This window comes from Coenobita brevimanus, chromosome 74 (assembly GCF_032717465.1).
Source record: "Coenobita brevimanus isolate Jiangsu-jjx chromosome 74, ASM3271746v2, whole genome shotgun sequence".
Lineage (NCBI taxonomy): Eukaryota > Metazoa > Arthropoda > Malacostraca > Decapoda > Coenobitidae > Coenobita > Coenobita brevimanus.
Genome location: NC_137027.1, coordinates 12,605,150 through 12,633,144, shown reverse-complemented (window position 1 = coordinate 12,633,144; position 27,995 = coordinate 12,605,150). Strand labels below are relative to the sequence as shown.

At 41.5% G+C, this 27,995-nt stretch overlaps 1 protein-coding gene across 1 annotated transcript in view; it reads right to left on the bottom strand.

Annotated features, from left to right (window-relative positions):
* LOC145407700 (transmembrane and immunoglobulin domain-containing protein 1-like) overlaps positions 1–27,995 on the bottom strand; it is a 261,185-nt gene that overhangs the window by 8,825 nt on the left and 224,365 nt on the right. The window contains exon 4 of the mRNA XM_080278566.1: positions 11,524–11,632. Within this exon, the coding sequence (XP_080134692.1) occupies positions 11,524–11,632 (109 nt within the window). The remainder of the gene's footprint in view (positions 1–11,523; positions 11,633–27,995) is intronic.

The window sequence follows — 27,995 nt, the reverse complement described above, 5'->3', positions numbered from 1 at the left end:
TCGAAAAAACAAAACCATTTTCCGAAACACTACACCAATAAAGCTCGGACGAGTGAGCTACGATTTGCATTTTGACCAAAGGTTTTGCCTCCAGTCAGTTGTTATCGTTTTGCATCCTGATTTGTGTGCGGAGGAGGGAGAGGAAGAGGCGGTGAGAAGAGTGTTACAAGCTGATGAACTGCGGAGGTACTGGATGTTCAAGAGCCGTAGTTTTGTTTATTTGGAAGGCTTCTTATTACCTTTTCCTTATTGATTTATTTTTCATAATACAGGAAATTGTTTTATTATTCTTTATATCAACATAGAGTGCACTGATAATGTAAATGAATATATTTACATAAAAAGCAAGAGAAATTAACTTGAAAAGGCGCTGGAAAGCTTCTTCAATTATGAAACTATGGTCCTACGAGGGATACAAGGCGTAAGAAGAGCTACTGCAGTATATTGTATGGGCCAGTATAACACGTCACACTACCACACTGCACACCATCACTACTCATACTCTCTTTTCTCACACTGTCAGACTTAACACTGCTAAGCTTTACATATACCAAATAATACCAGATAATACATGTACAATGCAGAACAGAACTTTCTCGCCGGAGGAAGATTGATGGACAATATTTGGTGCCTTTAGTCCCATCTGTTGGCATGCTGATGGGCTATTAATCCTTCGTGACATGCTTTCAGGCCTGTGTCTCTAGTCCAGTGAGGTTACGTGTATGGTAACGGACTAGTTACTTATAGCAATTCCATTACAGCAATATTATATTAGATAGACAAATAGATAAGTCATTGATTCACCTTACACAAACTGGGAATATAATCGGCCATTCTGCTAACTGATAATGAAATGAAACTCCTTGATTATTAACACCTGTATTTCGTTGGTTACATTATTGTTAAGGTCAGGTTCTCAAGGGTATTCATCATCTTTTACATCAGTCCGGTGCAAGGCAAAGGTCTTCCTAACAATCATCGTCATCATCATCTCATCAATTGGTCATTAGTCCCATTATAGCCCATCACATTTACCTCACACCTCCATCTTCTTATAATACCTCTTCATCCAGTCCTCACTTTTGTCCTTAGTCAGTTACATAAGTGTTGAACTACCATTAAAAATAAAAATAAAACGAAAAAAAAACTCCAGTCCATTTCCACTTTATAACTACGGTGATTGAGTTGATTGTACAGCATTTTTTATTTTTTATTATTGTATCCGAAAAGTCCATTACATACCCGTCATTACCCTTCCCGTTTCTCTCGAAGCGCTCCTAGGTATGCCTCCTATGGACTTTGTTTCATAAGAGTATTAAAATATTAACAAGGAGAATATTTATGCAGCATCTTCGTACGGACTACAGCTATACCTTTTTTACCCTAACTTGGCCTAACATTTCCATATCTCGATCTTGGATTTTGAGTGGCAGCAATGAATTAACACTGCAACATGAAAGAAAAATTTCTGAAGAGAGAAACTAAGAGACAAAAATTAACCCCACTAATTTTACACACAAAACCCCGTATACACGAAACAGGAGGTCATAATTCATAGCCATTTGACTCGGTATCCTTAGATCTCCAGCCGCTTCTCCTGTTGGTTGGTGTAATTTATGAGGTGGCCGAGGCTAGGGTGTGTTATTGAGCACCGCCAGCCACAATATATGACCTCACTTGGCTCTCCGGCTCATATCAGCACGGTTTAACACCCTACCCCCGCCAGCGCATACACCTTCTCCCCTCCTCCTTTTCCTTCCCCCTTCGCCTCTCTCTTTCTCCATTCCTTGTCCCTCTCCTTCTTTCCACCTTCACCTCCCGTCTTCCTCTCTCTTTCCTCCTCTTCTTCCCTCGTCCCACTGCTTCTTCTCTTCCTCTCCTCTCCTCATCTTCTTTTACCACTCCCTCTTCCTTGCCCTTCTTCCCTCCTTCCCCCTACTCCCTTTCCACACCTCCAATCATCCCACTCATATCCCTTCATCCCTTCATTCCCAACCCATCCCATTCCGCCCACTTGCCTGGAAGGATGGATGGACGGATGGTCGATTGATGGATACCGTTTGCCAAGTATATTCAGCTCAGGAGAGTCCTCTGATAGTAACGTAGTAAAAAGAAATCATTGTTCCCCTTTGAATCAGATAATATCCTTTTATTTTATATATTTATTTATTTATTTATTTTTTTTGTTATTCTTGCCCTCACCAGACGCCTTTATTCAGTTAAGAGTAGACTTTTCGAAATGATGAGGTTAGCTATAGTCTTCATTAACATTTTTTTTTTACCAGCACAATCCTTACTAGGCTAAATAAAATCACCCTGTTGTTGCAAAAATAAAATAATAAACTACATCGTACTACAAAAGTCAACACCACATTATAACGATTCATTCTTTATGATCTTTATTTATTCTATAAAAGCCATATTATTATTTTTATATTTTTTTCATTCCTGATGCCGAGATCCCAATAGTCTATTTTCGTCAGCTCCCTGGTCGCCTCTCGCCTGTGGATTTATGGGATTGAGAAGCAAAAGTAGCCGCTCGGATTGCCTGGTGATTTACGGGTTTGTTTTTCCGTCTGCTACTGTCGGGAAGCGGGGGAGGGGGTGAGGGAGGAAGAGAGAGGGGGAGCAGGGAGAGGGAGGGGGGTGGAAGGAGATGGGAGGAGGAAGGAAAGGGTATTGGAGACGGCAGAGGGAAAGGAGACAGAATGGGAAGGGGTGGGGTTGGTATGAGGGGGAAGAGGAGACTGGGGGAAGGTGTGGCGTAAACGGGGGAGAGGATGATGAGGGCAGGGTTTTGGGAGAGATGGAGGAGTGAGAGAGACGAGGGAGGAGAGAAAGGTGAGGTGCGTTGGAAGGAGGAATGTGAACTAGGCAGAGGAGGTGAGTTGTAGGAGGTGTATTGGAATAAAGAGAGAGAGAGAGAGAGAGAGAGAGAGAGAGAGAGAGAGAGAGAGACAGACAGACAGACAGACAGACAGACAGAGACAGACAGACAGAGACAGAGACAGAAAGACAGACAAACAGCGAGACAGACAGACAGAGACAGAGACAGACATAGAGAGAAGGGAAGACAAACAGAGGGAGTCAGTCAGAGAGACAGACACAATGAGACTGCAGACTTTACAAGTGTCTCCCAAAATCTAATAAACTCTTTCTTGGCCCACTGCCCACTTAAGAGATTATATTGCAACCTAATAACAGTTTCTTGAGATATATTTTACACAAGCGGCATTGGTGAAGACATAAGGTGGAGGTAATATTAATAGTAGTAGTAGTAGTAATATAATAATAATAATAATAATAATAATAATAATAATAATAATAATAATAACAATGTACAAACTTATCGCCAGCTCCTCACACTGCCTCCCACATTATCACACTTGAATGACCTACTCTTAAGTTCAGACAAGAAAATTAAACTATGCAATCTAATTTTTTTTAAGTTATGCACCTTGCCTAAATATTCTTAACTTTATGTGAGAAAATTTAAGCATTTTCTCTTTAAGTTTTGGCCGATGTAAATTAGTATTTCAGCAAATAGCGGTATATCTTCAACATGATACTTGGGTTGTATTCTAATTGGTTTTGGGGATACCGTAACCCCTTTTCCTTAACGATTTATTCTGCTTATTACACCTCAGTACCGCAGTGTGCTACTGATTTACATTATACCGACATAAAAACGATATAAAATAGATACAAGTGAATTATGAGGTAATAAGTCGATATATATATATATATATATAGATATATAGATATATAGATATATATATATATATATATATATAGATATATATATATATATATATATATATATATATATATATATATATATATATATATAGATATATATATATATATATATATATATATATATATATATATATATATATATATATATATATATATATATATATATATATATATATATATATAGATATATATATATATATATACATAAAACCTTAGGTGGGAAAAGAGGTGTATACGATAAAATAGGAAATAATTCAATAACTACAATTAGATCGGCAGACCTTAATGTTGCAATACCGCTGAATTCACTTAGCACGATAGCACCGTGATGGGAAGCCTCATAATATTATTCGTCATTGGAGCACAGGTGGGAATGATGAAGCCTTTACGACAGGTGCGGTATGAGATGGGAGGCCACACGGAGAGGGGATGAGATGGCAGGTGTAATACAGGTAGATAGATATACACAGATAGATGGAAGGATTTATTGAGACACAGATAGATGGATGGATAGACTAAGAAACTGATAGATGCATAGATAGATAGATGGATAGATTGAGAAACAGATCGATACACAGATAGAGTTGCATAATGACAAATACGAATGGGATGGGATACAACACTGCCAGGGGATGAGATGGGAGATGTAATATTGATCGACAGCTAAATGGATTAATGAATGGATAGATAGAGAAACAGATAGATGTATAGATAGTTAGATAGACAAACAGACAAATAGACAGACAAATCGTGGCATGAGAATAAACGTGATATAAGATAAGAAACCGACTGACACATTCATACATAGATAGATTGTCACATAATAATTAATATGAGATGAAATGGGATGCCACAAGGCCAGGGAATGAAATGGAGGATAAACCATATATATATATATATATATATATATATATATATATATATATATATATATATATAAGTCAGAAAGATAGATAAAAATAGATAGAGACATTGAGATGGAGGCTGGAATATAGATAGACAGATATAGAGATATAAATAAACAGGAACAGATATAAAGATATTGATATAGAAAGAGATGATTATATATCGCAAGTTGCATTGTCGTGATAATTAATTTTGCTTATAATTTATGGAGTGTCATTAGCTGCACCACTGGTAACACAGTTTTAATAATTATCTATTTGTGTTCCAAGAAACACTCACACACACACACACAAACACACACACACCTTGTAAAAGAACACTCTCTACATTTGCATACATATATACATACACGAATACGTATAGATTCTGAATCATAAAGGGGAACTGAAGCAATATATTAAATGAATGTGTGGTAGATATTTTGTATTTATTATGTGACACCTTCCGTACAGTGTGGAGGAGGGGGAGGGAAGGGAGGTGGGTAGGAGGGGGAGAGGAAAGGAAGTGTGTAGGAGGGGGAGTCTGGAGGAGTGGAAGAGGAAATGTGCAGATGGGATGGGAGGGGGACGAGCGAGGTGGTATGAGAAGGAGAGTTTGGTGGAGGGGAGGAGGCGGAGTGCGGAAAAGGAGAAGGGAGAGTGTGGTGGATGGAGAAAGGGGAGCCTAGAGAAAGTGGAAAGGCAGAATGTGAAGGAGGAGGGATGATGCAACATGGAAGAGGGTGGCGGGAAGAGAGAATATGGGGTGGTGGAGGAGGGAAGTGTGGCTAAGTGGAGGATCAACATGGAACGGTGAAGACGCAGTGGATAACAGTGTAACCCTTTCAATACAAGGAATTTTTTAAAATACTTTTTTCCATACGACTGTCTTCGTTTTTGCAGCAATCCTTCATGGTGGAAGGTTTTAGCAGAGATTAATTCCCAGCCCTTCACTGCGAGAGGTTTATCTGTATGCAACGGGTCGCTGCTCCCTTTCACTTCTCCCCTACTTTCCTTTCCCTAGGGACGTGGAGATTCAAGGACCCTCTTCGCCTCATTCAACGGGAAGACGGTATTATGGAAGGAAGGGGGGTTTAGGGAGAATCAATTTCCCCCGTCGAATGTGATATCCCTCTCCAGTTTAATAGCATTAGTGCCTTGGGAGATCCGTAATCATCGTACACCGGAACTTTTATGATTGAAAAGGACAGGTGAGGGGAGGTATATGTGTGCTTTTTCAGGTGTTGGCTTGTTAGTGTTGTTTATTGGTATGGTACGTAATAAATATCAGGGTGATGTAAAGGGGATGTGATGGGGATAGTATCAGGGAGGATATCAGGGAATTCAAGGCAGTAACGGGGGTCTGGCAAGTATCAAAGGTATCAGTGGGAGGTCTCAGATGTAAGGAAAAAATCATTCGGGATTCATAAATGTCAGGGAAGTTACAATAATCAGGGGAGTGTCAAGAAAGTATCATATATCAGGGGTATCAGTGGGAAACCTTAAGTTTCAGCTGTATAAGTGGGAGGTCTCAAATATCAGAGGGTATCAAGGTGCTCTCAAGTATGATGAGTATTAGTGGACAGTCTCAAGTATCAGGGGAGTATCAGGGAGCCGACAAGTGACTAATACTCCCCGTGATGAATGTTCTCCCTCCCTCCTAATAAAAACGCTCTTCCTTTTTACCGCGGCTGCATTGTCAAAGTTCCTCAGGGGAGCCACGAATTCACTCCACTTCTTTTACCAACTTCTCTTTAATCCCTTCTGCACGAGCACGTCTATTTAAATTTTATTCTTGCCTATCTATAGACTACCTTATCAAGCCTGGAATGATTCTGTTATGTGCATGAAACACCTCTTTTAGTGGAGAGGGGTAGAATGAAAACTTGGGGTTATATGTTCCCCTAGTATTTCATCTCTTCTTCTTCTCAGCTTCCCCCGTTGGTTGTTATTCGTAAGGTGGTAGTTGCTCGGTATGTACTCTGCCTGTAATATATTCTCCTAGCTAGCACGAGTCAGTGAGGAAAGTAAAAGAAACACCCGAAATGTCAAACCGACGCTGGGGAATACTTGACGAGCATAATTATCTCCCTGTCTAAACCATGCCTTCGTGCCAGAAACAAATAATTCCTTGTTAGTTATTAGGTTCCTTTGCAAGAGACCAAGAAGCTAGAAAGGTCAAGAGCAAGACGGGTGTGACCTTTACCCAGCCCTTCATTATACAGAGTGTGGTACCAGGACAAGGCAAGGCTTCTTTAGTGTTACTCTTTGTGTGTGTGTGTGTGTGTGTGTGTGTGTGTGTGTGTGTGTGTGTGTGTGTGTGTGTGTGTGTGTGTGTGTGTGTGTGTGTGTGTGTTTTAAACTGATGATAACCTTGAGTCAAACTTGATACAAATATTCAATGTATCTTCGATAGTTTTGATAAATATTGATATTGGTATCGGAGCTAATTCTGGCAAACCTACAAATGAAGGTGATAACATACTCCGGAATGTAAATGAACACATAAAATCATCATCATCATCATCATCATCATGTCCAGAACTTTGCTTCCTACTAATATAAAGGGGAGTGCGCAAAATCCAAAACCAATACAGGGAAGCACAATTTAGCACAACTTAACACAGTGCCCCCACCTGCCAAGAGAGAGAGAGAGAGAGACTTAAAAAGCATAAGAAAACGTGTTGAGGTGTCTCGTTACGTCCCTGGGTCGACATGTAATGAGGCTCAGTACCCCTCAAGCTCATGTCCTCTGCTTAAGACGCCTGAGCACTTCTTCTTTAGTGGTTTACTTTATTTATTCATTCATTCATTCACATTACTTTCATAGTACATTTGTCGTCTACTGAATCCTTCCTAGTATCTTTTCTTGATTTTTTTTTTTTGCTTTATTTATTTTTCATATAACACAGCCTTGCCTACTAAAGCCTCATTGTCGCCTCTTCTTTAGTGATTTTTTTTTTACTTTACTTATTTAATAATGGAAGCAGAAGGAATAACATACAAAAGAAGTCATCGGCGTGATGGGGTTAAACTCGTGGACGTCAACAAATACAGGTCAGGGCAATTGATCAGACAATGACGTAAACATCTCGATTGAAACACACAATACAGCCACATCACTCACCCAAATAATGCCACGCGTTTAAAGGAAATATTTTACATCGTTTTCCGATCAGTTGCCTGCCTAATACTGTTAATGTCTTCGATTTACCTGAGCTATAGTGCGTTTACTCTAACCTGCCGAAGACCTCTAACCCTTTCAGCTTAATCGATGGCCAGGTATAGTTAGAATGAGGAGTTGATATGACTGTTAACCAAGTGTAGTTAGACTGGACGGTTGATTTGACTGTTAACCAAGGAGATTCATCCCCGTCTCATAAGTAAGGCTTGCCGAATTTTATGCAACCACGATTCAGTTTTGGCCCAGTTCCCTCAGGTGAAGACAAAGCGACTATAATTGAACTCTTGCGGAAACTAATATGGATCCACTTCCTGACGATAAATTATGAGAGAGTGAACAATAACTTCCGAAACCCAGAGGGGCGATATTCAAGACCCTGCATGTTTTTCAGATTTATGTGGAAGAGTTTCATAATTGTTCGTCCAAAAAAAAATATGGAGCGACGTTACTAATTAAAGGTGTTCCGCAAATTACCTGAGTTTAGGGACCTCCTTAGATTATACCTTCATGTCCTCAGTTTTTATAATCCAGCCTAGAGTCTTAAGGAATCCGTTAAGACATAGAGGAAGGGAGGGAAGAAGTCATTAAAAGCCACCTGCCAGACTCGAGAACGTGATCATTTATTGTCTGTTCCATTAACACCCGGAGATCGTTAAGAAAGAGAGAGAGAGAGAGAGAGAGAGAGAGAGAGAGATGATGATGATGATGATGATTTTAAAGATACAAATACCAGACTCGATAACATGATTCAAAGCTAGTTTATTAATGAATCCAAAAACCAAGAAGAAAATTACCCTCGCAATACAATGTTGTCTTTATATTCTATCCTTCCTACTACCGGATTTTTCTGTAGAACGATAAACTGTACACATAACACCTCATTTTAGTATATGCTGACACTTCTCGGACCGCAGACGAATGCTGACAGTGATTTGATGGAAAATGTGGCATAACTCTGTCTTTGATCGGCCCACGAGGAGGTTGTGTTTGTAAATTCACTACCACTTCTTTTGTAATAGGTTGGAGTGTGTGGATTTGGTAGGAAAAGCGTCATAATTACGTAAAGGCAGCACATCTTTTAGAGCTGCAGTGGCGAGGTGATTTTGAGCCCCACATAGATGAGGGTGCTCTACGGTGCGACGTAATTACAAGAGGGGAACTTATTTCTACCGCTGGGAGAGTCTGCATCAGTAACGTACAAGAGAACATGAAAGCGCTTCTTGGAGAATATATCGCTAACGAGGAGGCGCTACAGAATCTTCCAAGCGACTAGAATACAGAGCAAAGGGATACAGAACACAAAATAATTCGTCAAAGAGAAACCCTCCTAAATCCCACAATCAGTTTCGCGAGACGTAGCACACACACATAATCCCCCGAGAGTTTCTGCGAGAGATATGCGGCAATATATCACTCAGGACGGTGTACTGGGAGTGGAGGGGCAGAGATAAGGTTGTCGATCGCCTAATTTACCGGCTCGTAACTCGCTACGACTCGGAGAGGAGACCAGGGGACGTGGGTTCTCCGGTCAGGACAGGTGTAATGTGGGGGACGACTGATTAGCATAAGGGAGATCTTTAGTTCTTTCATCTTAACTTGGTGGAGACTTTTCGTTATTTTGCGTTGTTTTTTTTTTTCCCATAGGTCGTTGTTGCCAGAGGAAAAATGTCTAAGAACGGAATGAAATACATACAAGGCGGACAGGTGTCACATCCTATTTTCTGTCCATTTCAACTTAGCCTAAAATTGCCATCTTTCCATCATGAATGCTGATTTGTAACAAGGGATTAACACGAGAACATGATACTAGTCACGAAGAAGTGCTACAGAAAAGAAGTAGAGCCGTAATATTATCTTATTCTGCCACTACATGCAATAAGCTTAAAAAGGACGAAAGTCTCTGGCAGATTACGGTGAGCGAACTATAGGTGAAACTCTCAAAGACCTAATTACTATGTAGGTGCTTTTGGTTGGCTAGAATAATATTTTTCTACAGCCAGTTGAGGACATCTTTGGTCGTCTGATAAAAGTAAGACTAAAGTAGATAAAAGGCGGACAGTTGTCACAGTAGGTCCAGGTGAAACTCTCAGTCACCACCTAATTAGTATGCAGTTGTTTTTGACTGTGGTGATGTTATATAGTACTCTGATAAATGCAAGAAAATAGTATGATCCACAATATAGTATGATCCATACAAACGAGCCTCAAAATAATCCAGGTGAAACTCTCAAACACCTAATTAGTATGCAGGTGTTTTTTGCTGGGTAGAATAATGTTTATTTGATAGCCAGGTGAGGACAGTCGTTTAGTTGTGGCCGCGTGATGACAGCTCGTTCCCGTGTAATTAAACCTGCGGGCTGTTTGATGAGCTGTTGTGATTGGCTGCGTTTTGTTTGACGGCGACATTCACATATTAAAAAAAAGCCGCGTAAATGTCATTAACGCAGGCTGGTACAGGATATCATGGTATTTATTAAAAGGCACAGGCAAAGATAATTGGCTTTATTTATTTATAATTATATTCCGAATAAATAACATCTCATAGGGGCGTTATGAATTTCTATTTTAGACACTGCTAATATTTTCAGTATTTGTTTTTATTTGTGGAAGTGATGTGACTGATATAAACTTTAGTCTTAATGACATCGTTTACTTGCTACGGTACCAGTGGCGTACCTGAGGGGGGGCGGGGGGGGGGCCGTTTGAAACTGCCCCCCGGGTCCCCAGTTGAGGGGGGCCCCAAAAAAGCCTTTAAAAATTATAAGCTTTTTAATTAATATTTAAAAATATATATATATTTATCATCCCGACAATCCCGGATGAGACCCTAGATAAGTTTTGAGAATTAGGGGGGGTAGGTTCTTTGCCGGGCCCCCCTCCTGGTGGGGGGCCCCGCAAAGAACCTAGCCCCCCGGGCCCCCAAATCTCTAGGTACGCCCCTGTACGGTACTGCAGTGTTTTAAGCTTTTTTTAACTGATGTGACTGATAAAGAGTTCGAAAGATGTTCGTTGTTTTGCTCGACCAGTATCTTCAGTTATTTCCTTTGACCGTTTTAGGTGACGTAATATTATCAGTGAGTCTGCATATTTAATAAATCCGTGTGACTGATCATTACAACGACATGATTAATTAGGGTCCTGCAGTCATTATCTGGACTCGACCTTTGATGTGTAATGATTAATGCTTTACAGAAATAGAAACTTGAATGTGAGGATCAGGAATAGTAATAATAATACAGCAAATAATAATAGTAGTAGAGCAACATCGAATTTTGGTACAGGTGGGAACAAAACCTAAGCACTTTTAACATTTTTAGTATGAGGTGTCTTTCTAAATCACACTATGATCATATGTCGGTAGGGTCAAGTAGATAGATAGGTAGATAGACAGACAGACAGATAAATAGATAGGTATGGCAGCACCGTACTGGAAAGATCAATTACTGTGTATAAACTTGGAGATACTGTATTTTCAAAGTTATTTCTTTATCACAGGCGTGCATTTCCTTCAGCCCTAAGAAAAAAAAAATCGTAATATTTAAAAGTTTTTGGTTAAAAGGTTAAAAAAAAATCACGTATCCTCGAAACAGAATGAAGATTATCGCCGTACTCACTCTGGACTTTGAGGAACTTTGAGGAGTATGTGGGTACTCACTCCGGACTTTGAGGAACTTTGAGGGATATATGGGTACTCACTCTGTACTTTGAGGAAGGTCATATAGGAGATCGGTGGGTGTTTGGACGTCTGACACTCGTACAGGCCCTCGTCATCCTTCGTCACGTTCTTTAGGTGCAGGAACCATATCTGTGAGAGGCGGAGGACAACATTAAAACCCCTACACGACGAAGGGTTGGCCCAAAGCTGTATAAATAATTGTTTGGGGAGAAAGGATTAAAAAATATAGTTATTTTATTAAAAGGGATAACCTTGGAATGCTTAGTATTTACATAAGCCATCTTTAAGTGAATTATCTTAAGCTACTGATTAATTCATGTGAGGGTGGCAGGAATAAAGTAAGTGTCTTCATGAAAGTATTTACATTAAAGCCTGTGAGTCTGAATTATGAGTCTTTCGTATTATTCCAAGTGACAGAAGTCGACAAGGGTAGACTCCGGCCTGACCCACAGCTCAAATTACTTCGTCTGTATGTGTGTGTTCGGTTTCCTTTGAAGAGCTTACCTGGAAGACCCTAGGCTTTGTGTATTTCCCTTCCTTTATCATTTAATTAGTTATGTAAGGATACACTACAAGACGAACAATATATAAAAATCTTGTGGTACCCATTGGTTCCCTGGGCATCTTTTTAATGCAAGGAAGAAGGAACCAAAGACTGGGAACCCATAAGGTTGTTCCCTCCAAGAAAAATAAAAAATAATAGAAAGCCAAACTCAAGATGAGTTCATTTTTTAGGTGCCTAGACACATTGCGTTTCAAAGAATTACAGTACAGGGAGGAGGAGAAACAACCATGAACTTTAATCTGTAGTTCAGATATTTTGTCACGTCAAAATAGAGCGAAAACCTGAAAAAAAGAGGTATACAGCACGTTCACTTTTGGCATATATGTCGCTTTTTTACGAGTTCTCAGAGCAATAACAGTAAAATGAGAAGGGCGGGAGGGGGCTTATTCTAGCGTGATGATGATGATGATGAGGGGTTGAACGAAAAGCCAAGCAGACAACGGCCCAGCACTAGTTTGTATCATGATTTATTACTCTCTTATTCTTTTCTTCTCCCACTAAATGTTATCTCTTATTCGTTTGTGTTCCTTCGTAATTGAATTAAGTACAGTAAAAGGTGGGGGAACTTCAACGGCATCTTTTTTCATCATTCTTCATCATTCACTTGTTTTCCTGCGTAAGAATATATATATCACCCCGTTGTTACATTTCTGCCCACGCACATGCCGTATTTCAAGTCTTCTTAGAGCAATCAGAATAAATTAAGGAGGAGCGTAACAATTTGTACATTAATTTCTGTCGTCAAATATAAAACGTAGGACTACAAAAAAACGCATCATCATTTTTCTGCGCGTGCTAATGCTTCCCTCAACAGAGTAGAAGAAGGGGGAAGGAGGACTAAGGAAGAAATGAAAGATAGAGGAGGAAAGGAAGTGAAGAAAGAGTAGGAAGAGGGAAGAAACAAGGAAGAGCAGAGGGAAGGGATAGAGGAGGAAGAGTGAGGAGACGGAAGAGAGGGAGAAGGAGAGAAAGGGACAAGATTATACCGCCGTCTCGCGTGTCCACCTGAAACAAAAACTCGACGGTCGATTCACATTTTTTTCTGAATGGGGGAGGCCGGGAGTAAAGGCAGACAGGCTGATTGGGTAATGTTCAGACGTCCATAAAGGAAGTGGGGGTAGTAATCCTCTCGTCCTTTCCTTTCGGCCATTGAGATTTGCCTTTGTGTGTGTCTTGAACTCGTGTGGGTATGTGAGGAGATGGATGAGGATTTTGTGTGTAGGTGTGGGTGTGGGTGGGTGTATGTGTGTGTGTGTGTGTGTGTGTGTGTGTGTGTGTGTGTGTGTGTGTGTGTGTGTGTGTGTGTGTGTGTGTGTGTGTGTGTGTGTGTGTGTGTGTGTGTGTGTGTGTGTGTGTGTGTGTGTGTGTGTGTGTGTGTGTGTGTGTGTGTGTGTGTGTGTGTGTGTGTGTGTGTGTGTGTGTGTGTGTGTGTGTGTGTGTGTGTGTGTGTGTGTGTGTGTGTGTGTGTGTGTGTGTGTGTGTGTGTGTGTGTGTGTGTGTGTGTGTGTGTGTGTGTGTGTGTGTGTGTGTGTGTGTGTGTGTGTGTGTGTGTGTGTGTGTGTGTGTGTGTGTGTGTGTGTGTGTGTGTGTGTGTGTGTGTGTGTGTGTGTGTGTGTGTGTGTGTGTGTGTGTGTGTGTGTGTGTGTGTGTGTGTGTGTGTGTGTGTGTGTGTGTGTGTGTGTGTGTGTGTGTGTGTGTGTGTGTGTGTGTGTGTGTGTGTGTGTGTGTGTGTGTGTGTGTGTGTGTGTGTGTGTGTGTGTGTGTGTGTGTGTGTGTGTGTGTGTGTGTGTGTGTGTGTGTGTGTGTGTGTGTGTGTGTGTGTGTGTGTGTGTGTGTGTGTGTGTGTGTGTGTGTGTGTGTGTGTGTGTGTGTGTGTGTGTGTGTGTGTGTGTGTGTGTGTGTGTGTGTGTGTGTGTGTGTGTGTGTGTGTGTGTGTGTGTGTGTGTGTGTGTGTGTGTGTGTGTGTGTGTGTGTGTGTGTGTGTGTGTGTGTGTGTGTGTGTGTGTGTGTGTGTGTGTGTGTGTGTGTGTGTGTGTGTGTGTGTGTGTGTGTGTGTGTGTGTGTGTGTGTGTGTGTGTGTGTGTGTGTGTGTGTGTGTGTGTGTGTGTGTGTGTGTGTGTGTGTGTGTGTGTGTGTGTGTGTGTGTGTGTGTGTGTGTGTGTGTGTGTGTGTGTGTGTGTGTGTGTGTGTGTGTGTGTGTGTGTGTGTGTGTGTGTGTGTGTGTGTGTGTGTGTGTGTGTGTGTGTGTGTGTGTGTGTGTGTGTGTGTGTGTGTGTGTGTGTGTGTGTGTGTGTGTGTGTGTGTGTGTGTGTGTGTGTGTGTGTGTGTGTGTGTGTGTGTGTGTGTGTGTGTGTGTGTGTGTGTGTGTGTGTGTGTGTGTGTGTGTGTGTGTGTGTGTGTGTGTGTGTGAGAGAGAGAGAGGGGGTCCGGATGGAAGTGTGGGTGTTAAGGATTGAGAGGGAATGTGTGGGTGTGTGTGTGTGTGTGTGTGTGTGTGTGTGTATGAGAGGGTTGGATATCATATGAGGCTAATATACACACATAACAAGCGCAACTCTCATTAGTCACGAGAACTTAAATTACCAACTTGTTTCTTTACTTACTAACTAATTAGTCTGCTGCGCCAGCCCGTTTATATTACTTTTATATATCTGAATGGGATAATATTTAGTCTCTCTCTCTCTCTGGTATCTTTGTTTGTGTAATCAGTATATACTGTAATGCTATGAAGGAGGGCAGCTTGCACTAAGAGGCGAGAATAGATTAATTTTTGCAACACTGGCAGATAACTAGATAAGCAGACAGGAAAACAGAATTATAGACAGACTAGTAGTGAGATAGACTGGGAGACAGACGACAGATTAGATGAATTCCAGACAGACACCCAGATAAATAAACAGATAATCAAGTACACAGATAGATAAATCAATATCTAGCTCGCCAGAACAATAATAAAATATGTGTAGATAGATAAACTGAAGATAATAACCACCCTCCCTCCTACGGCCATGTGAATAAATGTATTTGATTAAAGCTTCTCTTTCTCTCTTTTTTTTTTTTTTTGTTTGGGGGGGGGAATTGATGGTAAACATATATACATATATATACACAATTTACGACCAAGCACAGTTCAGATAAGATAAACCAGCCCTCAATCTCGTTTTCTGTTGCAGCTATATTAGGGCAACTGAAGTATATTGTGTTCTCCATGACCTCAGTGTGAGCGACAAAAAGTACACAGCAAAAGGCCAAAAATCCTTGAGGTGGCCGATTTATCTCACGTATTTTGTTACAACTCTGCTCAGGTATTCAGGGGTCGATGCATTTACAAGGTGTCTTACGCGCCAATAAATCGTGGGCAATGAATTTTCGATCAGAGTGGGTTATAACTCAGCTTACCAAGAACAATGTATCACCTGAGCCTTAGAAATGTCAAGAAAAGGTTAAAAATATATTAATTCATCACCACCACCAACATCATCATAGTAATAATAATGCTAATAATAACAGTAAGTCATAATGATAATATTGATGATACTAACAATAATAATAATAATAATAATAATAATAACTATAATTATAACACCAAGGACAGCCAGGAATGCCAAGGAATTCATTAGTTCCCCCCTTCTCTCCCTCCAACCCAAACACTCCCTCCTCCCCCCCATTCGTGTGAAGTAAAAGCAATTTATCTCCCCACTGGCTTCCTTCATTAATCAAGGGGAGCTGCGTATTATTCTCCCCTGAGGCTTGAGAGAAAAATAGAAACCTTTACGTTGACAATAGCCACCCAAAAGTACCCTCTCTTTCCTCCTAAAAAATGCATCGTTTTCTGTTTAAGATTTTTCTACATCTGTTGTTAAAAATCTTCCACTGTCTTCCTTGGTCATTATTTGTTTCCATAAAATTGTCGCTCATGTTAATTGGCAAGATCCTCCATTCTCATCCGTAGTCATAATTATTTTTCTTCTAACGTAAAATTTTGTGTTATTTCTGTCGTTAAAGCAATGTCATTTTTTTTCTTTAGTTATGTTTGGCTATCTCTTTGCATAAAATTACTAGTCATGTTAGTCGCTGAAGATCCTCCTCTTTCTTCCTTGGCCTCATTTTGTTTTCTGCATAAGTAAAATTTTTGTGTTTTACGTTGTTTTTCCCTGCCTAACAAGATGCAAGGTATATGAGAGCATGGGGAGCTTATCTCGTTGTTGTTGTTGAAGAAAGCTTTGAAATAAATCTATGCTTCACACAAACCATTAATCTTACAGCATATATTATCGCAGGGCGTAATCTCATGGCTCCCCCAACTCTTCATTAAAATTCCAGCTTATCCCACCAATTCCTCTGTCGCCAACGCCTATTCTTCACCCTCCACTCTTCGTTATATTAATTCTTGGAGTACTTTTTTATATAAGCCTTTACTGCATCCAAAGTCACTAATCCTACAGTGCTCATTTTCACACGGTATGCATTTCTTCCACATTCCCAACACCACTAAACATTCCAGTCCATCCCACCCAGTTCTTTGCTCACCACACCCAGTTATTTAACCCATATTCTCAAAGGTTTCAGGGCGCGACGTAGAAATGTGGTCGATGAATGTGCCTTTTTTTTTTTTTCCATCTCCTTCTAGAAATATGAGAACAGGATCATAAAAACAATAACCACTTAAAGAGCTACATCTCATCCTACTTTTCACATCTGGATCTCTGCTTAGTTTGTTCTTTTTTTTTTTTTTAGCTTATTTGTCCCACTGAGGTCAAAAGGAATTTAAAATTTTAGCCTAATACCTGATTTTAGCCAACTACACTTCCTACTTCTCTCTCAGACTTATTTTTTGTGTAGTTTACACAAATTGTTTGAATATTTCCTGCTTCATCCAATTTTCTGTCGGTTTCTTATAATAACGTTTACTTCAGATTAATTACATCTTATACCCAAACTTTTCTTCCATTTCATCTCTTATTTCTAACCCCATCATCTTCTACATACATTTTTCTTTCTACCTTTACACGTGTTTGCATATGTAAATTCAACGTAAGATATATTCAGGCTCTACATGGAAGTTTTAGCACTAAATGAAATTACTAAAGCATTTCTCCAGTGACATTTATATTTAAGTTTTTACCATTCTCGCCAACCCGTATCATTTTCAATTTCCAGCGCTATTTCTGTCCTTCACATACCGTATAAACTCGTATCTCTTACTTTGTGACTTCCAGGTATTCACAGGTTTATCGTTTGTTTTTATAGTGTGTGCGTGTGTGTGTGTGTGTGTGTGTGTGTGTGTGTGTGTGTGTGTGTGTGTGTGTGTGTGTGTGTGTGTGTGTGTGTGTGTGTGTGTGTGTGTGTGTGTGTGTGTTTTATGAAATCCCTTGACTTCAAAGCATGTCATTTGTCTTTGTATTTTTCGGTTTAACATCATATCCTTTAAATCAATTCTCTGTACACGTATTCTGGATTTACAACCCTTACTTTTTCACATTTTCTAGGCATTTTTGATTTATTTCAACTCTTGCAACTTTCACATATCACCTTACATTAAAAAACTTCATTTGTCACTGTCAGGTTGCAAGCATCATATGTAACTTTAAATTTGCAACTTGAATTTCACCATACATTTGCAACTTTCGTGTATTTGCATTTCTCACACGAAACTCCTATTTGTTGCCCTCAGTCCTGTATTTGCAACCTGTATTTGCACTATCCATGTCATCTTTTATTTACTGCCACATGTTTCCTTATATTTACATCCTTCCTGTGTACCCTTGCAACCTTCATATGTATCCTAATATTTGCAGTCTCCATGTGTCACCTTATATTTGCAACCTTCATATTCCACCTTATATTTGCAACCTCCATATATCACTTTTTCTTACAAGCTTGATATATCACCTGCATATACAGTACGGTATATCTTTCTCTCTCCCATGTCTTATTTATGACTTTCACTCTTTCGCTTGCCACCTGTATTGATTGACTCCCCCCACACTTACATTTTACCTTCCTTGTCAATACTGGGAATTTGTATCCTCAGCTTTCGTTTTATGTAAGTATATAGTATTTTTTCTATTTATGTTTCCCTTTCTAGGTAATGTTGAGTTTTATTTTGGTATTTTTCTGTTTCTCTTTTCCTTATTTTTTTTGTGCTTTTTTTTTTTTTTTTCCTTTGTACATTATCTTGAGTTTTGTCTTGTTTTTGTTTTTTTGGTTTTTCTTTTTTTCCTCTTTACACTTAATGTCGAGTTTTGTCATGGCACCAGCATTTCCGTTCCTAGGTAAATTTTTTCGGAGAATGTCATCATCATTATCATCATCGTCACTAACAGCGAGCTTAGTCTACAGGATCATAACAAGAGTAAGAGATACATTTTCATTGTTGTCTATCTCTTCTTTAATCTACTTTTAACACTGTAACGGCGATGACGCCTTTTTTATTATTATTTTCGTCATCCTCAGATTTTTTTCCCCCTTACTACTTAGAAGGAACTCTTGTAGTGCATCTGATACAGGACCTCTCGTTGTCAAAGGATCAGATATACGATTTCTTCAGTCAGTATCAAATATTTTTGTATATCTAAGAAATATATTGACACATACTTGTTTGCTCCCTCAACTCAGCCCTCACCCCCTCCCTACTACTTCCACTTAATGCCCATCCCTTACCCTCCCGTCTCCACCCCCTCTTTCCCCCTCCTACCCTCACGTCTTCCCCCCCTTTTTTCCCTCCTTTCCTCCCGTCTTCTACCCCCCTCTATCCCCCCTTACCCTCCCGTCTTCCACCCTCCTCTTTCCCCTATGCCACCTCTTTCTCCCACACCCTCTCTTCTTCATGGCTCCTACATCTTTCCTCCAAGGCAACACCTGCTCCTTAACCTGACCCAAGAAGGCACCTTGCAACCCAAACCTCATTTACATGGATTACCCTGCACCCTTTTTCCTTTCCCTCCATGCCCCCTCACCCCCGTTTGACCTAGCTTTTACACCCACTCTCCCCTTCCCCCTCCGCCCCCGCAACAACCTTTTCTGTATGACTTCCCCACGCTTTATCTCCTTCCCACTTCTCCTTCCTTCTTCCCTTTCCTTTTCATGTCCATCTCCTCCCTTCATGCAGCTTCCCCTCTTCTCTCCCCCTTCCCTACATGTCTCTTCCTCCCCTCCTCTCCCCTCCCTTCGTGACCCCCTTCCCACGCCCATCTCCCCCAATCATCCTTTCATATATAATTTCTTTTTGCCTTCTCCTGTACTTTACCCATTCCCTTCCTCCCCCCTTCCTCCCATCTCCCCCTCTCCCTCGTCTTCTCCCCCCTGTCCCCATCGCAGTACTTCTTTCTCTATACCCCTCCCTCTTCCCCTCCCCCTCTCACCTTCCTCCATCCTCCTTTCTAGTGACACCTTCGCCTAATCTGGGCCAAGAAGCTACCTCGCTAGGGCCTCAGATTCACGTAACTTGAACATCCGTCTTGCCTTCCTGCCGCGGGTCATCGATTATGCGTCAGGCGAGAGAGAGAGAGAGAGAGAGAGAGAGAGAGACAGAGACAGAGAGAGACAGACAGACAGACAGACAGAGACAGACAGACAGACAGAGACAGAGACAGAGGAGAAGAGCAAGATAAGAGGAATACAGTTCCATAGCAACACGTAGTCTGTCTGTCTGTCTGTCTGTCTGTTTCGCCTCTTGCACTTTTTTTGTATTCTTTATTCTATTGGTATGATGATGGTAATTGATGATGATGATTATGATGATGATGATGATGGCAATATTCGTGTCATGATCACTGCTATATTTTTCTCTTTCCTGTTGCTGCAATAATAATAATAATAATAATAATAATAATAATAGTAACAGCAAAAATAATAATAGCTTTGATGATAAAAAGGTGAGGACTTTGATTGCTATAACCAAAATTATGATATCTAATGAAACTGAAAATTAACTGAAGCTACTGTTATGGTAATTATCCATTATTATTATTATTATTATTATTTTTATTTTCACTCTTCTTTTTCACCTTCTTCCTTTTCTTCTTCTTCTTCTTCTTCTTCTTCGCACACTGCCTTGATCTCCTTGTATTATCAGCACAATCACAAGAAAGGTATTAAATCCTCCTAGCTAAGTGGTTCTCTCTCTCTCTCTCTCTCTCTCTCTCTCTCTCTCTCTCTCTATTGTAGTCTGGAGAATGACGCAGTTGCATTAATATTTCTTCACTCAGCAACAGAGAGAGAGAGAGAGAGAGAGAGAGAGAGAGAGAAAGCGAGCTCCCTGACATGCATTTTCTAAAGTCAAGTTAATTTTTTCTCTCTTTTTCTGCGATTCTCTTTCTTTCTTTCTTTTTTTTTTTCAGTCCTCGTCTTTCAGCATTTAACTCAACCTTTTCAACTTTTTCTTCGTAGTTAAATTCAGTGATAATTTATTTTCTCCTGGTTGGAGATTAGAGGAAGCGGATTTTCTGTGCTAGTAATTTTATGGAGTTTCTCGTGTTTGTGTGTGTGTGTGTGTGTGTGTGTGTGTGTGTGTGTGTGTGTGTGTGTGTGTGTGTGTGTGTGTTTTCCATTTTTTTTTAAATTCAACACACAAACACACACACACACACACACACACACACACACACACACACACACCTGCCCTCTTGCCCTTTCCCCTTCCTGCCCCAGCATCCCATCACCTCCATCTCGCACCATTCGCTTCCTCGGATCTTACAAGCTTCTCACAACTCAATATCATCCAGCAAATTTTTAATACACTTCCATCTCCATCTTTTACTACAACATTTTCTCCTGGCATTACTTCCTTCCTTTCCCATGTATTTGCGGGAAATATGATGATGATGATGATGATGATGATAGTTACTATGTTGATTCTTTTGCTTTTCGTTTTTACTCTAGTTAGTCTCAGCAAGCATGTCCATTTCTTCCTTCATCTCCTGCTTGCTCAACCCTTCACTATCATTCCTACCACCTCATAGATAGACTGAAAGATGGTTAGATAGATAGATAGATACATAGATGGATGCCAGGATAGGCAGATAGACAGACGGGTAGATACAGGGTGGTTCGTAGGAGAAGAAGAGGTTTTGATAAGAAGGTACAGTGAGTGAAAATATAAATTAATATTAGAGTATAATTATACGGTGAAATTTACATGTTTACATTCGCCGTCTCCCATCATTGATCAATATTTCACATACAAAGCAGTCAGCGTACACTCTTTCTTCATTCCCTTCTTCCACACCCTTCCCTATTATTCCCCACCCATCCCCACCCTTCCCTACCCTTCCTCACCAGCTCCTCATTAGCCATCCTCCATCATTCACTCCTCGGGACCTCATTGTCGGCAACTTTTCACTGGGGATGACTTAATTACTGCTTCCGCCACCGCCACCCCAGCCTCCCCCTCCGTCACGCACTCAAGAATGGCTTTTTACCTCAGTCGGAGTGTTTATTTTCTCTTCTCTCTCTCTCTCTCTCTCTCTCTCTCTCTCTCTCTCTCAGTTAGGTTGTGGGTGTTTTTCTGTGTGAAGAGATTTTGTTATTCTGCTAAGTACTTGACGTAGTTTTTCCTTATTTTTTTTTTTTTACAGTCAATATTTTTTTTTCTCTTGCTCCCTGTCTCTAGGAACACAGTTATAATTGTGGTGTTTCTGGGAAGGGCCTTAACATCATTGTAATAACTGTTTTTGTTTGCGTTTTTGTTTAATTGTGGAAGTATTACGGACGTCACTAAGCTCTGAATAATCAGCTTTTAACTTTTAGGAAATTTTTACGTACAAGTTAACGAGGAGCTTTGACCGATTTTGACTGATTATAAAAACATGTAAAAATAGATTGTAAAGAAGTGATTATCCTTGGTCTCCATATTAGCACAGTTAATTCTCTCTGCTCATGGGAGGAAGAATATCTATAAAACTGTCCCCTAAATATATTCCTAAATCTGGAGGAAAACCCTGGGACACATAAGTGGGAAAATTTTTTAATAAACAACGCAAATCTCTATTTCTGTTTCACGAATTAGTATATCTTTGCAGAAGTCATTTGCTTTTGTCAGTGAAACAGTATGAAGGAACGATTACGATGCACTGAATAGGTCAGCAAGGTCAAGGGGTCAAAGGTCTAAGTCATATGTGTGTTGGCGCGATATCTCCTGAACCCATCGGCAGATTTCGACCAAACTTTTGTTAGTGATACTGTACAGTAGGTAGGGATTAGATCAGCAAGGTCAAACAGGTTCAAAGGTCAAAGTCATTTGGCGTCAACTTAGCTTACCTTTAGTCTCATTTCATCCCACAATGAACTCTGTCATGGGGACGTTATAGCGAGTCCGTGTGCAAGGCCTGGTGGAGGCATACCAAGCGACGGTTTGCGTCGACAGCTGGGGGTCCGAGTTCTCGGTGTTTCATTCATTAAACAGTCTCTTGATAGTCTACCTTCCATCTGTTGTTTTCCTCTTTATTCAATGTCATTTCATTTGCCAAAGAAACCTCTGCATGGATAATTATATGATTTTCATTATTTCTCTGATTTATGTTTTAAGTGCTTGTGTTTTGCTTTGTTTATTCGTATGTAATCTGATCAATACATATTTACAGCAACAAAAATTTCGCTTGACTAATATTCCAAATTATTTCAGCAACAAAATTACCAGTACCATATTTCCACCAAGAAAATCGAAAATGTAAGTCAGTTTCGGTCGACGTCAAGTAGCGGCCCTCAGAAAAAAAGGAAAAGAAAATAAGAATGAAAGAAATGATGGGATGATTTTGAATACTGAATTGTTTGTGGACCCTGCCAAGAATAAAAGAAATCCTGCCACAAGAGCGAGATGAATAGGATGAATATAACTAATTACCTCGAGATAAAAAAAAAAAATGGGGGAAGAAATTCGTGGAACATATTTTGCGAAATCCTAATTAGTCTTATCCGATAAAGACTACCCTCGTCTCTCTCCCTCCCTCCTCCTTTTTTCCTTCCTCCTCTTCCTCTTCTTTCTCCTCCTCCTCCTCCTCGAGCTGCTCTTCCTCCTTCTCTTATTCTTTCCTTTTTGTCTTCCTCCTGTCTTCTACCTCCCCCTCTTCATCTTCCTCCGCATCGTCATCATCATCATCATCATCATTACATCGACATTATTCTTACGCTCTTTCTAATCATCATCATCATACTCTTGGTATTCCTACCTATAACCTTCAAATCTCTCTCTCGTGCGCATCTTCTTCCTCTCCTCCTCCTGCTTCTCCTCTTTCAGTTTTCTCTTCCTCTTTCCTCTTCTCTTCTTCCTTCCTCTTCCTCCTCCTCTTTCCCTTCTTCGCTTCTCTTTCCTCCATCATCACCATCATCATTATCATCATCATCATCATAGACATCATTCCTCCTCCTCCTCCTCCTCTATTATCTCTCGTCCGTCTTGACTGCCTCCCTCCTGTATCCTTTCATTCACCGCATCTCTCTTCCTTCCCTTTTCTTCTCCCCTCCCCCTTTTTTCTCCCTCTCTCTCTTTCTTCCGCTTCTTGCTCTTTCTTTCTCCCCGGCTTTATCTCCCCCCCCCCCTCACTCCGCGTTCGCTTTTTTTTTTTTTTTTTTTGGTTGACGCTGGTTTGCTGTTGAATACAGACTCCTCTCTCTCTCCCTCTCTCTCTCTCTCTCTCTCTCTCTCTCTCTCTCTCTCTCTCTCTCTCTCTCTCTCTCTCTCTCTCTCTCAACATCTTTACTCTTCTGTTTTGTACTGTTTTATAATTTTTGTTTTCTTTCCCCATATCAGAGTATTATTCACTTTCCTTCTCCTCTTTCTCCCTCTTCCATTACACTCCTTCTCCCTCTCTCTCCCTCTTAACCTCCATTCTCACTCCCTCTTTATCTCTCCCTTCACCCTTTCCATTCTTTTTCCTCTTTTCTTCTTTCCCTCTTCCTCTTTCGCTGCCTCTTCCAGCCCAACCTCTCACTTTCCTTTATCTGTTTCTGTCCTCTCTCTCTCTCTCTCTCTCTCTGTATCTTTTCTCCCCCTCTCCCCCTCTCCCTCCCACTCACTTTCCCTCCCTCCCTCCCTCTCCCTCTCTCTCTCCCACTGATCCCTGCCCCTCACATTAACATACAGCTTCTCCTTGTTAAGAAAACTTGGGGTGTGCAGCTGATCTCTCTCTCTCTCTCTCTCTCTCTCTCTCTCTCTCTCCAATAACCAGACCGGCACCCTCAAGCACTCGGGGTGAAAAGGGAGAGGAGCTGGGGAGACGCCGAAGCGAATCATGGTGCCGAAAAGAGTACTGGGGGAGAGATGAGTTGGTAGGCTGGCATCAAAGAGAAGGAGGGGGAGGAGGAGGAGGAGGAGGAAAGATGGAGGAGAGATGGACAGGGAGCGGAGATGAGAAAGAAATGAAAGGGAAGGAAAGAGGAGATGGACGAAGAGGAGGACGTGAGGCAGAGGAACTGGGAAAACATGCATTGGTAGCTTAGCATCAAAGAGGAGGAGGAACAGGAGGAGAAAAGATGGACAGGAGAAGAGGAGGAAGAGAAGGAAAAAGAGAGATGGAGAAGAGGAGGAGGAGGAGGAGGAGGAGGAGGAGGAGGAGGAGGACGACGACGACGACGACGACGACGACGACGACGAGGAAGATGAGAAGGACGAGGAGACCGACAGGAAGAGACGATGAGAGAAGAGAAAAATGAACCAAAAATCTGAGAGTAGGTCCTCTGGTAGATCAGAATCAAAGTGGAGGGGGAGGAGGAGGAGGAGAAATAGGAGGAGAGATGGAGAAAGGGAGAGGAGAGGAGGGATAGGAATGGGGGTGAAGAAAAGAGAAATGACGAGGAGAAAAGGCGCAGAGAGAGAGAGAGAGAGAGAGAGAGAGAGAGGCGGTGAAAGCAAGAATATGAGATAAGATGGGTGGATACGGAGGCGAGCAGAGAGCGAGATGGGGACAAGAAAGAAGAGGAAATGGAAAGTCAGGGAGAAGAAAGGCAGTAGGAAGGAGGGGGATGAAGGAGAGAGGAAAGAAGAAGGAAGCTGGAGGAAGAGACACAAAATTGGAGGATGGGGAAAGGAGGAAGGAGGCAGAAGGAAGGAGAAGAGGGAAGGACAAGGGGAGGAGACTGAAGGAAGGATGAAAAAGTGTCGAAGGAAGAAGGGAGATAATACCAGGTAGAAGAAAGGAAGAGGTTAGTAGAAGGAGACAAAAAGGAAGGGGGAAGAAGGAAGAAAGCAGACGAAAGAAGGAAAAAGGAAGGAAGGAGAAAGAAGGAAAATTAGGAAAAATGTAAAATGAGAAGGTAGAAGGAAGGAGAAATAAGAAAGAATGTGAAGAGAAACAATAGAAGGAAGGAGATGGTAGGAGGGATGAGGAAGGTGGAAGTAGAAGAAGAAAGAAGGAAAAGCTAAGTGAACAGAAGGTAGGAGGAGAAAGAGGAGAGGGCGAAGGAGGAGGAGGAAAAGTTCAAAGGGGGGAGTAGAAGAAGAGGAATGAGTAGGAAAAGCGATGAATATGTAATGAGAGGAAGAGGGGAAGTACAAAAATGGAGAGGTGGGGAGGGTACATCGAGGACAGAGAGAGAGAGAGAGAGAGAGATGGGGGGAGGGAAAAAGAGAATGAATGGCAAAGTTTCACATTGGGTTCAACCTAAGCACAACATAATATTCTACTTTGCTAGGTTATGAAAAGAAAACTTCAAAAATATCTGCAGCTGACACATTGCACTAAGCCACTGCAGTACAAAATAAACAGAGTAATTATAGACATCTCTGGAACATAAACCACCGACCTATCGTGCTGCATAACTCATGAGAATTATAACATCCTCAAGCAATATACCACGCTAATGCAATGTAAAGATATATGAAAACCTCCGCAAAAAACACGAAGTAAAAACCAATCTTACTGCAATAGAATGAATAAATAGAAATCTGATACATGATAAACCTTCCAGACACCATGATGTAATATAACAGGAAAAGAAACTTATAAACGCAATCAACGTAATATCACTCAGCTACACCGTTTGCAACACAGTAAAATATGAAAAATGAAGACACATCAGCCGAGCAACACCTCCAGCAAGCCGCCATGTTGCAATATGAAAGCCCAAAAAAAAGCAAAGGCCAAAAAACCTGAATTTCTCCCCGAGCACCAACTCCTCCCAAAGTCTCCATGTTGGCCGGGATAAAAACCACAAGTACGCGGCGGTGGCGAGGCGGACGAAAAGAAATGAGTGCAAAAAGCTTAGATGATGGACGGTGTAGCGGGGTGACGGAGTGGAAGGCGGAGGGGAGGCAGCAGGGACGCATGGGCAAGCAGGCAGGCAGGCAGGAAGGAAGGTATAATGATGTGCTGGAGGTAGGCAGGTAGGAAGGTAAGCAGGAAGGCGTGCAGGCAGGTAGGAAAGTAGGTAGAATTGTTTAATGGTGTGGATAATGAAGGAAGGTAGGAATGTAGGCAACCATCAGGTAGGAAACGAGGCATTGTGGTGTGTGAGAGGGAGGTAGGTAAGAGGATAGGCATATAGGGGGAGTGACAAACATAACAGAGCGGGGGAAAGAGGTAGGCGGGAGGGTAGAAAATCAGTCAGGAAGGCAGACAAACAAGCAGGAGGGTGGGAGATGGGTAAGTAGGCAGTCAATCACACGGACAGGCAAGGAGACAGGCATAATAGGGTGTAGGAGATGGATAGGGAGGTGTGTTTGGAGGATAGGATGGTGTGTGGGGCAGGCAGGTTAGGTAGATGGGAAGCAAGGCACACAGACGGGCAGGAAGGAGTGATGTCAAGGTAGGCAGACAGGATGGTGTGAGGAAGGCAGGTAGGTGGGCGACAGGGGAGGCAAACGAAAAGAAATGGGTGCAAAAAAAACTTGATGATGGATGATGGAGCTGGGTGATGGAGTGGTAGGCTAGAGGGAGGTAACAGGGACACACAGACAGACAGGCAGGCAAGCAGGCAAGATGGTATAATGGTGCGGCGGAAGGAGGCAGGCAGACGGACATGCGGGCAGGTAGATAGGCAGGTGGGATGGTATGTGAAAAGCTGACAGGAGGACAGGAGCACAGGCATCGTGGTGTGTGAGAGAAAGGAAGTCAGGCAGAAACGAATAGTAATACATAGAAAATAGGGCGAAAGGCAGACATACAGGCAGACAAACAAGTAGAAAGGCAGACAGGCAGACGAAAAAAAAACAAAAGTTAAGGTAATGGAGGGTAGGATGGGTTGATGGAGTGGAAGGCTGAAGGAAGGTAACAGGGATGATTAGGCAAGCAGACAGGCAGGCAGAAGAGCATAGTGGCGTGTACGGAAACAGAGAGGATAGAATGGTTTGGAAAAGCAGACAGGCAGGCAGGCGGGGAGGTTGGCAAAGCTTTATGTGGAAGAAGGATGTACATACAAGCGTGTGAGAAAGATATGCATGTATACTGATGGGTATGGGAGGATGGTAGGCAAGCAGGGAGGTAGGCAGACAGGTAGGTAGAGGTAGAAAGGCAGGAAGGTTAATTGTATGGAGCAGGGATAAAAGGACAAGGAGGCAGGCAGGCAGGAGGGATGGTTTAATGTTGTGTGGGAAGTTGGTAGGCTGGATGGTGTGGGAGAGAGGTAGGATGATGTGAGGGAGGAAAGATGATGTGAGGGAGGCAGACAGACAAACAAGCAGACAAGCAGAGACAGACAACCAGGCTGACAGACAAGTAGGCTGACAGACAAGCAGCAGATAGTCAAGAGGAAGAGGTGCAGGAAGCAGGTAGGCAGACAAGCAGGGAAGAAAGCAGACAGGCAGGAGGAGAGGTGGTTTGGGGGAAAGATGTTTCATAAATATTCACCCCGTCATTATCAGAGGAAATTTTTTCTTGATAAGCAAACTCTTTTGATGCTATTAATAATATAATTTGATACGTGTGCTGGAGGGGCTGATGGAAATGGTATCAAAGCCTTGCACCACAGAAAGGTTTTAAATAATCAAAGATC